Source organism: Hyperolius riggenbachi, chromosome 7, assembly GCF_040937935.1.
Source record: "Hyperolius riggenbachi isolate aHypRig1 chromosome 7, aHypRig1.pri, whole genome shotgun sequence".
Classification (NCBI taxonomy): Eukaryota; Metazoa; Chordata; class Amphibia; order Anura; family Hyperoliidae; genus Hyperolius; species Hyperolius riggenbachi.
Window position 1 is genome coordinate 147,442,684 of NC_090652.1, and position 11,257 is coordinate 147,453,940.

General features: G+C 46.0%; 1 protein-coding gene across 1 annotated transcript in view; it reads right to left on the minus strand.

Moving 5' to 3' along the window:
- CCP110 (centriolar coiled-coil protein 110) overlaps positions 1-11,257 on the minus strand; it is a 108,393-nt gene that overhangs the window by 18,217 nt on the left and 78,919 nt on the right. Inside the window, exon 7 of the mRNA XM_068244744.1 lies at positions 8,003-8,145. Within this exon, the coding sequence (XP_068100845.1) occupies positions 8,003-8,145 (143 nt within the window). The remainder of the gene's footprint in view (positions 1-8,002; positions 8,146-11,257) is intronic.

The window sequence follows — 11,257 nt, forward strand, 5'->3', positions numbered from 1 at the left end:
TTCATCTGAATTTTGGTGGTGTTCGGCCCCCATCTTAAGTCGGCGGATAGGGTTGTGCCAAGGAACCGGACTGATGGAACTCTGGAGACTTCGGTGTCGCCTATGTAGACTGGTGGGAGAGTGGGGGGGTTCCTCCTGAAATCAACAGTCAGCTCAACAGTCTTTGCAGCATTGAGGACAAGGTTGTTATTCATGCACCAGTTGCAGATTCTCTCTATCTCACTGCGGTAGTCTCGCTCTCCGTTACCGCCAATGAGACCGATGATTGTTGTGTCATCTGCAAATTTGATAACCTTGACGGAGTCCGAGGCGGAGGTGCAGTTGTTGGTGTACATGGAGAACAGAAGCAGGGACAGTACACACCCTTGAGGTGCCCCTGTGTTGGTAGTTCTCTCGCCCGAGGAGCAGTTATCCAGCTTAACCTGTTGCGTCCTGCCTGTGAGGAAGCTCCTGAGCCATGTGCGAAGTGTGGGGTCGACGCCGAGCTGCGCCAGGTTATCAACCAGGGTGTCAGGGCAGATCGTGTTGAAGGCCGAGCTGAAGTCCAGGAATAGGATCCTGGCGTAGGAGCCAGGCCTGTCGAGATGCTCCATAATTTAAGCCAGGCTGACATTTATGGCATCCTCTATGGACCTGTTGGCCCTGTAAGCGAATTGGAGTGGGTCGAGCAGTGCATCAGTGGTGCGTTTGAGGTGAGCCAGGACAAGCCGTTCTAGAACCTTCATGATGGTAGGGGTTAGAGCTACGGGTCTGAAGTTGTTGAGGTCTGTACTGCCCGATTTTTTGGGGACTGGTACGATTGTGGACCTCTTGAGACAGGAGGGGACAGTGCCTTCCGCAAGCGACTTACTGAACAGAGTGGTGAGCACCGGGGCCAATTGAACTGCACAGGTCCTTAGGCAATTTGATGAAACACCATCCGGGCCTGAAGCCTTCCTGGGGTTGAGCTTGCGAAGCAGCCTAAGAACTTCTGCTTCCTGGACTTCAACCGGTGCAGCGATGTCTCGATCTCTCAGTGCGGCGGGTGCCGTTATCATCGACCCTGGAGCCCCGGGCTGCTGGGGCTGTTTCTCGAACCTGCAGTAGAACTCGTTGAGTTCCTCGGCCAGTTTAATGCTTGGTATCACCCGTTGGGGAGAGGGTTTGAAGTTAGTGACCGCCCTGAGGCCTTGCCACACCTCCCTCGAGTTGTTGGACTGAAGGCGTAGTCCTAGCTTATCGGAGTAGGCTCTCTTCGCAGCTCGCAGTTCCCGTTTCAGGTCGTACCTGGCCTCCTTGTACTCCTCTGGGGTACCGGACTTGTGCGCTTGCTCCGTGCGCTTGCGAAGTTGTCGCAGTTTGTTGTTGAACCAAGGCTTGTTATTAGGGAAGGCCTTGAAGGTCTTGGAAGGGATGCACATTTCTTCGCAAAAGCTTATGTAGGAGGTGACATTTTCCGACCATTCGTCAAGGGTGGGTGCCTCCAGAGATGACCAGTCGGTACAGTCGAAGCATGCTTGTAGCTCCAGCTTGGCTTCTTCTGTCCACTTCTTGACAGACTTGACAGTGGGTTTAGCAGTCTCAAGAAGCCTCTTGTAGGTGGGGATCAGATGGATTAGGTTGTGGTCAGAATTCCCCAAGGGGGCACCCTGGCTAGCCTTGTACGCATTTTTGTGGATCGTGTAGCAGTGGTCCAGGGTGTTCCTGTGCCTGGTGGGGCAGGTGATGTGCTGCTTGTAGCGGGGCATCTCCTGATGCAGATTTGCGTTGTTGAAGTTGCCCAGGATGATGAAGAGTGACTCTGGATGTGCAGTCTCCCACCGTGAGATGCTGTCGCTGAGTGTTCGCAGGGCGTCCTTGGTGCTGGCATCAGGAGGGATGTAGACTCCGACAAGAACTAGGGATGAGAACTCCCTCGGAGAGTACTGAGGTCTGCAGTTGATGGCTATGAACTCGACTTCTGGGTTGCAGGACTTGCCGAGGATGGTGGTGTTGGTGCACCAGGTAGTGTTTATGTAAAAGCAGATACCCCCTCCTTTCTTTTTCCCAGAGAGCAAAGTGTCTCGGTCCGCGCGGAGGAGGTCATAACCTGGTACCTGCAGGGAGTGATCGGGGACGCATTCGCTCAGCCAGGTCTCCGTGAAGCAAAGAACCGGGGAGTTGCTGCCGATCGAGGATTTGCTCTCAAGTAGTAGGAGCAGCTCATCCACTTTGTTAGGGAGGGAGCAAACATTCGCTAGCAGGATGGCAGGGATGGAGGAGCGAAGGCCTTTCCTCTTGAGTCTCACAAGTGTACCAGCTCTTCTCCCTCTGTACCGTTTGTTTGGGGCACCATGGGTTCTGTTTGTAAGGTGATTGATGTGTTCAGTAACCACGTCCCACAGGGTCCCACTCTTTGGCAGGTTGTTGCTGGCGAGGGAGTTCCTCTCTGGTCAAGGTGGTGGGATGCTGTGAAGCTGACTCCACACCCATGGCTAGTGTTGGGCAGCAGAGCGCGGTTTGTGTCAAATTGGCAGGGCTGAGGGAAGCCGTGAAGGAGGTACTTAATGTGGGAAGCCGTGAAGGAGGTACTTAATGTACACTTGAAGTGAGAAAGATATGGTGACTGCCATATTTACTATCTTTTAGGCTGCTTCCACACATGGACGTTACAGGCACACGTTAGTGCAGCCTGTAACGCTCCCCCAACGCACAGCAATGTAACACAAGTTGGCTGTTCACACTGCCCACGTTGCGTTACATGTAACGCTGCACGTTGTAGTGAAAGTGCAGCATGCTGTGCGTTCTAGTGGCTTTAGCCGCGTTAGACTGTTTGCACATGCTCAGTGGGGGGCGGAGAGGAGGCGGGGAGATGCCGCTACAGTAGCCGCGCACATGGCTAGTTAATATGCACTGCACTGGCGGCCGCTGATTGGCCGGCGGGACCACGTGATGCGGAGTGTCTCGCTCCGCATCACATGGTCCCGCCGGCCAATCAGCGCCACCCTGGGAGACCTTATGCGGCTAGAGCCTCCTAACGCGGCTCACTCTACTGTCCTCTCCCGCACCACCATACATTGCGTTAGGTGCACGTTATGCAACCTTAACGTAGCACCTAACACAACGTCTTAGTGTGTAAGTAGCCTTAAACAATATCAGTTGCCTGGCTGTCCTGCTGGTTTGGCATCAGTAGTTTCTGAATCACCCACCTGCAACAAGCACACAGCTAATCCGGTCAGACTTCAAACACTTGATTTGCATGCTTGTTCAGGGTCTATGACTAAAAGTATTAAAGGATGAACAATTTGCAATGTTTAAAAAGAAAAAAATATGGCAGCCTCCATATTAATCTCAATTCAGGTGTGCGTTAACCACTTACTGCACCTTGTGCAGTATATTCTGCACCCTGGGAAACTTTATCTGAAGTCCCAGGGACGTACATCTTCATCTAATGCAGCCGATGGCCGCTCACTCCCGCACGCAATTCCCCAAGGGTACTCACCGCCGCCCCATAAAGGGGAGATCTATGAATGGGAACGCAGTTCCCATTTATTGATCTAAGTCCCCGTGTCAATGATAGGTGGCATCAATGAGACGCCTGTGTTCTTTGTAACTAAGGAAGTAACACGTCATCGCATTACTTCCTGTTAGCGCACTTATAGTACGCTAATAGGAAATAATGCGCGAGAACATCTTGTGGCCAAATAGTAAAATTACACCTACATAGTCCCACACTTACATTTAAAATAAACTCCTTCCCCATCACACTCTGCCATAGTACCCAAATACATTTTTTTCATTAAAAAAAAAAAAGTTACCTTTACAGGTCCTTTCCAAAAAATTAGCATATTGTGATAAAGTTCATTATTTTCTGCAATGTACTGATAAACAGACTTTCATATATTTTAGATTCATTACACACAACTGAAGTAGTTCAAGCCTTTTATTGTTTTAATATTGATGATTTTGGCATACAGCTCATGAAAACCCCAAATTCTTATCTAAAAAAATTAGGATATTTCATCCGACCAATAAAAGAAAAGTGTTTTTTAAAACAAAAAAGTCAACCTTCAAATAATTATGTTCAGTTATGCACTCAATACTTGGTCGGGAATCCTTTTGCAGAAAGGACTGCTTCAATGCGGCGTGGCATTGAGGCAATCAGCCTGTGGCACTGCTCAGGTGTTATGGAGGCCCAGGATGCTTCGATAGCGGCCTTAAGCTCATCCAGAGTGTTGGGTCTTGCGTCTCTCAACTTTCTCTTCACAATATCCCACAGATTCTCTATGGGGTTCAGGTCAGGAGAGTTGGCAGGCCAATTGAGCACAGTAATACCATGGTCAGTAAACCATTTACCAGTGGTTTTGGCACTGTGAGCAGGTGCCAGGTCGTGCTGAAAAATGAAATCTTCATGCTTCCATCTGCTGAAAAGCTTTATGGAGATGAAGTGCTCCAAAATCTCCTGATAGCTAGCTGCATTGACCCTGCCCTTGATAAAACACAGTGGACCAACACCAGCAGCTGCCATGGCACCCCAGACCATCACTGACTGTGGGTACTTGACACTGGACTTCGGGCATTTTGTTATTTCCCTCTCCCCAGTCTTCCTCCAGACTCTGGCACCTTGATTTCTGAATGACATGCAAAAGTTGCTTTCATCCGAAAAAAGTACTTTGGACCACTGAGCAACAGTCCAGTGCTGCTTCTCTGTAGCACAGGTCAGGTGCTTCTACCGCTGTTTCTGGTTCAAAAGTGGCTTGACCTGGGGAATGCGGCACCTGTAGCCCATTTCCTGCACACACCTGTACACGGTGGCTCTGGATGTTTCTACTCCAGACTCAGTCCACTGCTTCCGCAGGTCCCCCAAGGTCTGGAATCGGTCTTTCTCCACAATCTTCCTCAGGGTCCGGTAACCTCTTCTCATTGTGCAGCGTTTTCTGCCACACTTTTTCCTTCCCACAGACTTCCCACTGAGGTGCCTTGATACAGCACTCTGGGAACAGCCTATTTGTTCAGAAATTTCTTTCTGGGTCTTACCCGCTTGCTTGAGGGTGTCAATGATGGCCTTCTGGACAGCAGTCAGGTCGTCAGTCTTACCTATGATTGCGGTTTTGAGTAATGAACCAGGCTGGGAGTTTTTAAAAGCCTCAGGAATCTTTTGCAGGTGTTTAGAGTTAATTACCGTATATACTCGCATACAAGCCGAATTTTTGACCCCCAAAAAGGGGGCCAAAAGTTGGGGGGGGGTCGGCTTGTATGCGAGTCGTGGGTGGTGGTCTGCGCCCCCCGCCCGCTCGCCCCCTCCCTCCGCGGCCGCCGCTGCTGCTAAATTACCTGCTTCAGCGGCCGCTTCCTAATCCGGGTTCCCCTCTTTATCCTGCGGACTCCGTAACTGTATCACAGCAGCGCGCCCGGCGCTGCTGCTGTGACGATGCAGGGGGCAGGAAAGAGCGGTTCCCCTGGTAACGGCGCATCGCCGTTACCAGGGGAACCGCTCTTTCCTGGCCCCTGCATCGTCACAGCAGCAGCGCCGGGCGCACTGCTGTGATACAGTTACGGAGTCCGCAGGATGAAGAGGGGAACCCGGATTAGGAAGCGGCCGCTGCCTAAAAGCAGGTAATAGCAGCAGCAGCGGCCGCGGAGGGAGGGAGCGTGCGGGGCAGGGCACTACACTGGGCACTATACTAGCTATACTGAGCACTATACTAGCTAAACTGGGGCACTATACTAGCTATACTGGGCACTATACTAGCTATACTGAGCACTATACTAGCTAAACTGAGCACTATACTAGCTAAACTGAGCACTATACTAGCTATACTGAGCACTATACTAGCTAAACTGGGGCACTATACTAGCTATACTGAGCACTATACTAGCTAAACTGGGGCACTATACTAGCTATACTGAGCACTATACTAGCTATACTGAGCACTATACTAGCTAAACTGGGGCACTATACTAGCTATAGTGAGCACTATACTAGCTAAACTGGGGCACTATACTAGCTATACTGAGCACTATACTAGCTAAACTGGGGCATTATACTAGCTATACTGAGCACTATACTAGCTATACTGAGCACTATACTAGCTAAACTGGGGCACTATACTAGCTATACTGAGCACTATACTAGCTAAACTGAGCACTATACTAGCTATACTGGGCACTATACTAGCTATACTGGGGCACTACCTACCCATACTGGGCACTTTACTAGCTATACTGGGACACACTAGGGGAATAAGGCGGCCAGCATTTCCTACCCCCGGCTTATATGGGGGTCCATCATTTTCCCCTGTTTTTTCAGGTAAAAGTTGGGGGGTCGGCTTATATGCGGGTCGGCTTATATGCGAGTAGTAGTATATACGGTAGTTGATTTAGATGATTAGGTTACTAGCTCGTTTAGAGAACCTTTTCATTAATATGCTAATTTTTTTAGATAGGAATTTGGGGTTTTCATGAGCTGAATGCCAAAATCATCAATATTGAAACAATAAAAGGCTTGAACTACTTCAGGTGTGTGTAATGAATCTAAAATATATGAAAGTCTAATGTTTATCAGTACATTACAGAAAATAATGAACTTTATCACAATATGCTATTTTTATGAGAAGGCTCTGTACAGGGACTGAATAGTTACAGGGACTGAACTTTTTTTATTATGTATCTCAAGGGTATATTACTGTTATCTTCAAATTATGGACTTGTGATTAGTGATGGATGCAAAACTGAAAACAATGCATCGTACTAGGGAAAAAATGTAAAACTATATACATTTTAAAACTAAATTGGCGGAAAACTGAGAAATTAGTTTTTTTCATTTTTTTCCCTTATTATTCCCATTACAATGCAATTAGAATAAAATAATTCTTAGCATAATATACCACCCAAAGAAAGCCTAATTGGTGGCGAAAAAAACAAGTTGTGATTAGTAGCGATTAAGTTGTTGGCGAAAGAAAGGGAGGAGTGCTGACAGGTGAAAATTGTTCTGGTCCTAAAGGGGAAAAACCCCTCAGTGGTCAAGTGGTTAAATACCAACCCCAGACAGTTTTTCAATTTTACATAGTGTGAGGAAAATGTATTACATTTGCTGTCTCTGCCCGTTAGCAAAGAGAATTTGTCTGAATTTGAGTTCATGGTGTCATGAAAGACTGTGAGCGCCAGCAGTACACCAGCAGTTCTAACAAAAAGGTTTCTTTCCACACGGTCACCAACTCCATTGGAGAGATCTACCCATTTTATTTCTGGACAGGGGTGAGGAATGTTCATTAACAGATTGCAAGCCTTTTCCAAAATATCCAGATGTGAAATAAGGCCCCGTTCACACTGCACGCTTTTCCAGCCGCGTTTTGGAAACGCGTGCAGGTGGCCGACACGCACGACATCAGACATTGCATAGAGTGCAATGTCTGATGTTCACACTGCATGCGTTCCGGACCTGTGCGGTCCGGGAACGCATGCTGCACGCATTTTTTGTAAAAACGCATGGCTGTCCCGTTCACTTTTCAGTGATGGGATCAGCCACGCAACGCATACGAACGCGGATGGCGTGCGTTCGTACGCGTTGCGGTCCGCATGCGTTGCGGTCTGCGTTCTGCAGTCTGAACGGGGCCTAAAAGTTTCAGCTGAAGTTGCGTTCTTGGCAGGGATCACACTTGAGTCTGGTCACCAGCCAGCTGACTGTCCCCAATAGGGAATCGCACGCAAAAAGAAGCAGTGCCAGTATTGTTTTACCACTATGAGAAAAACGCACAATGCTCCCTCTACAGTGCAACTGTACATTGGGATGCATAATGTGCATTTTCACGTTTCAGAAAATGCATGTGATTTTAAGCAAGTGTGACCCCTGTCTAAGTAATGCAATAGATGCAAACAGGGTGCATGATATTTTAAATGATTCAAGAACCAACGCTCTGAAACAAGTTTCCGCTAATAGAGAAATTATTTTGTGCCAAGATAGATAGAGAAAGATAGACAGACAGACAGACCAACTGGTATGAAGTTGAAAACTATACACAGAAGATTCCAGTAGACAAGTCACCTGAGACCATCTTGTTGTTCCTCTGCTCATGGGTCTTGAGGCTGATATTTTTGGTGCTCGCATTTCTGCTGGTCCCCAAAGATTAAACATTGGTTCATTTGTAGATCCATAACCATGCTGTGAAGGAATAAAAACTGGCTCAGCTGTGGAAGGAGAAAAAAAGAGCACTTCAGGGACTGTCCACACAAACAAGACAATACCAAAAGAAATGATTAGATCACACTCTCATAGAGCTATAAGTGGCAAACAGTATTATGCATTGTTCTACTAGCCAATGATGCTGGCATATGAGACTTTCTTCTCATCATTACCACTGAGACACATAGACCCCAATTAAAGGACCGTATGTTAAATTATCCACGGACGCCTTATATCTCAAGAAGCACTGTAGTAGAGGAATTTGAAAACCAAACACTCCAACTGCAGTTTTGGCAGTCTAAAGCAGGCATGGGCAAACTTGGCCCTCCAGCTGTTACGGAACTACAAGTCCGACAATGCATTTGCATTTATGAGTCATGACTGTGGCGGTCAGACTCCTGCAATGCATTGTGGGACTTGTAGTTCCTTAACAGCTGGAGGGCCAAGTTTGCCCATGCCTGGTCTAAAGGTATAAGCTGCCTACAAGAACCCACTTAAAGAGAAACCGTGACCAAGAATTGAACTTCATCCCAATCAGTAGCCGATACCCCCTTTTACATGAGAAATATTTTCCTTTTCACAAAGAGATCATCAGGGGGCTCAGTATGGCTGATATTGTGGCGAAACCCCTTCCACAAGAAACTCTGAGGACCATGGTACTCCTGGCAGATTCCTGTCTGTGAACCTTGTTGCACTGTGGGAAATAGCTGTTTACAGCTGTTTCTAACTGCCAAAACAGCAAGCAGCAGCTACATCACCTGCCAGCAGTAAAAATGTCACCATGTGATAAATGTCAGAATGTAAATCAGGGATTTAAAAGTTTTACAATGGGCAAACACTGACTAAATCATTTTATACATGATTATTGTAAAAATGAAGCACTTTTTTATTACATTATTTTCACTGGAGTTCCTCTTTAAGTGATATCTTCACAAAACCAAAATCCAGGGTCAACTTAGCTAATCTATTATGGACAACCGCAACTTTTGACAATAGAGCACTTGCACTGCATTTGAGAAAGGAAAAAAACAAAACAAAACAAAAAAACCCCACAAAATCTTTTTCTATAGCACTGTTGACTGGAAGAATAATATTACTGAAATCATGGAACATTGAAAGTCACTACAGACATGGGGGATTTCAGCTTTAGGCCTATGTCACAGGAAGTCAGGAACCAATCCCTTACCAATAGTGACAAAGCAGCACATCACTACCTGCCTGCAAAGAAGAATTCACCTGAGCAATGTCCTTACTGGTAAAGTATTATTAACCTTAACAGTCTGAAATGAACAATTAAATAATGGTAAATATAACATATGTACATGGAACTGCATCATGTCGGCACTCAGTGACATAGCTAATGTGCATTTGGGACCACCAAGCACTCTATACATAACAATTGATATGGTGCATCAAAACCTGCCAAGGACCACCACAGTATTAGAGGTGCAAGCAAAGGAGGGGGGACGGTTTGTTAATGGTTACCACTAGTCAAAGCATCTATAGGAGTGATAATTACCAGCACAGGACCTATATAGAGTGCAACCTCTGTATCCGCTATTGCTATGCCACTGTGTGCACTATATAAACACCATAAATAAAGATGTTCCGAAAACTACTATATATATAGATTAATATTATAAGTACTTTATACAAGTAGGAGTGTGATTTCCCAGCCACATTAAAGCTGTTCTGTGATATAGGTGAGGAAGAATTAAACTGAGTCCGAGGTGAAAATAAACTGATGAGCTAAACACTCCTACTCCTAAAAATGACTGATGAATATATATATTTATTTTTTTCAATGTATGTTTAAATATTTACAAAGTAGTAGATTTAATGTTTCATTATCTCTGCTCATTGACAGTCTACCAAGTGTCCCAGAGCTAAAATATATGAACTATAGGCACTTTTTTCTTCTATTCCCTGCTTTCAGAAGTTGTTCTCTGCAGGAAAAGTTTTATGGCTGTATTTCCTTATTAGTGATGGTTACCTATACTCTGACAAATATCCAACAAGAGAGAAACTGTCACTTGCATGCCTGAAGATCAACTCTTTCAGGCAGTAAAAGAATAAAGAAACAGCCTAGTTAATATATTTGGCAATGTACACTATGCATGTTTATCTCATCATGTCACCTCGGGTACACTTTAAGGTAATGGTGCTGAAATACACTTACTTATGAAATAGTCCCCAATCCTGTAATTTGAACACAGGTCAACATTTTCCCTTTTGGTAGTGGACCCAAGTGAACATTTCCGATCGATCATAATGATCGAATCAGACAGTTGATTGTCCAGGGAATTGTATCGTTAAAGGCTACGATAAGCTCTAGAGAAGGGATAATGCCCATATGTGTGCTGGAAATTTGTGCACAGCAGTAAGAAGGATGTTTGTATTGTAGTTACAGCGGCAAGTATAATAGACAGCACATACATAGCTACGATTTCTTCCTTAAGGCAAAAGCACATCTAAGAACTTTTATGTTTTTTTATGTACTCAGCATTTAATAATCCAGATTTACATGCTGAATGCTAGATGCACCAGAATCTTAGGGAAAACTTAGAGAGACATGAAGGGGGGACATTTTTGCTCCCTTTTCAAAATGGCAACTGCCCAGCTGTCATGCTCATTTTTAGCTTTAGTAGCAGCAAACTACAATCAGTGATGCCAGACCACCTGAACATCATAATTCCTCTGGGCAAGTCACTCATGGCATTAGAGGGAGAGGAACAGCATGACAGCCAGGTAAGTAGCATTTTTTAAAAGGAGTAAGGCCTAATGCACACCAGAGCGGTTCTGCTGCTGTTTGCGATCCGCTTGCGGGTGCGGATCCGCTAGGGTAATGTATTTCAATGGGCTGGTGCACACCAGAGCGGGAGGCGTTTTGCAGAAACGCATACTCCCGGGCTGCTGCAGATTTTGGATTGCGGATGCGTTTCTGCCTCAATGTTAAGTATAGGAAAACGCAAACCGCTCTGAAAAACAGCACTTCAGAGCGGTTTGCCAGGTGTTTTTTGTTACAGTAGCTGTTCAGTAACAGCTTTACTGTAACAATACATGAAATCCACTACACCAAAAACGCTTCACAAAACCGCAAAATGCTAGCTGAAACGC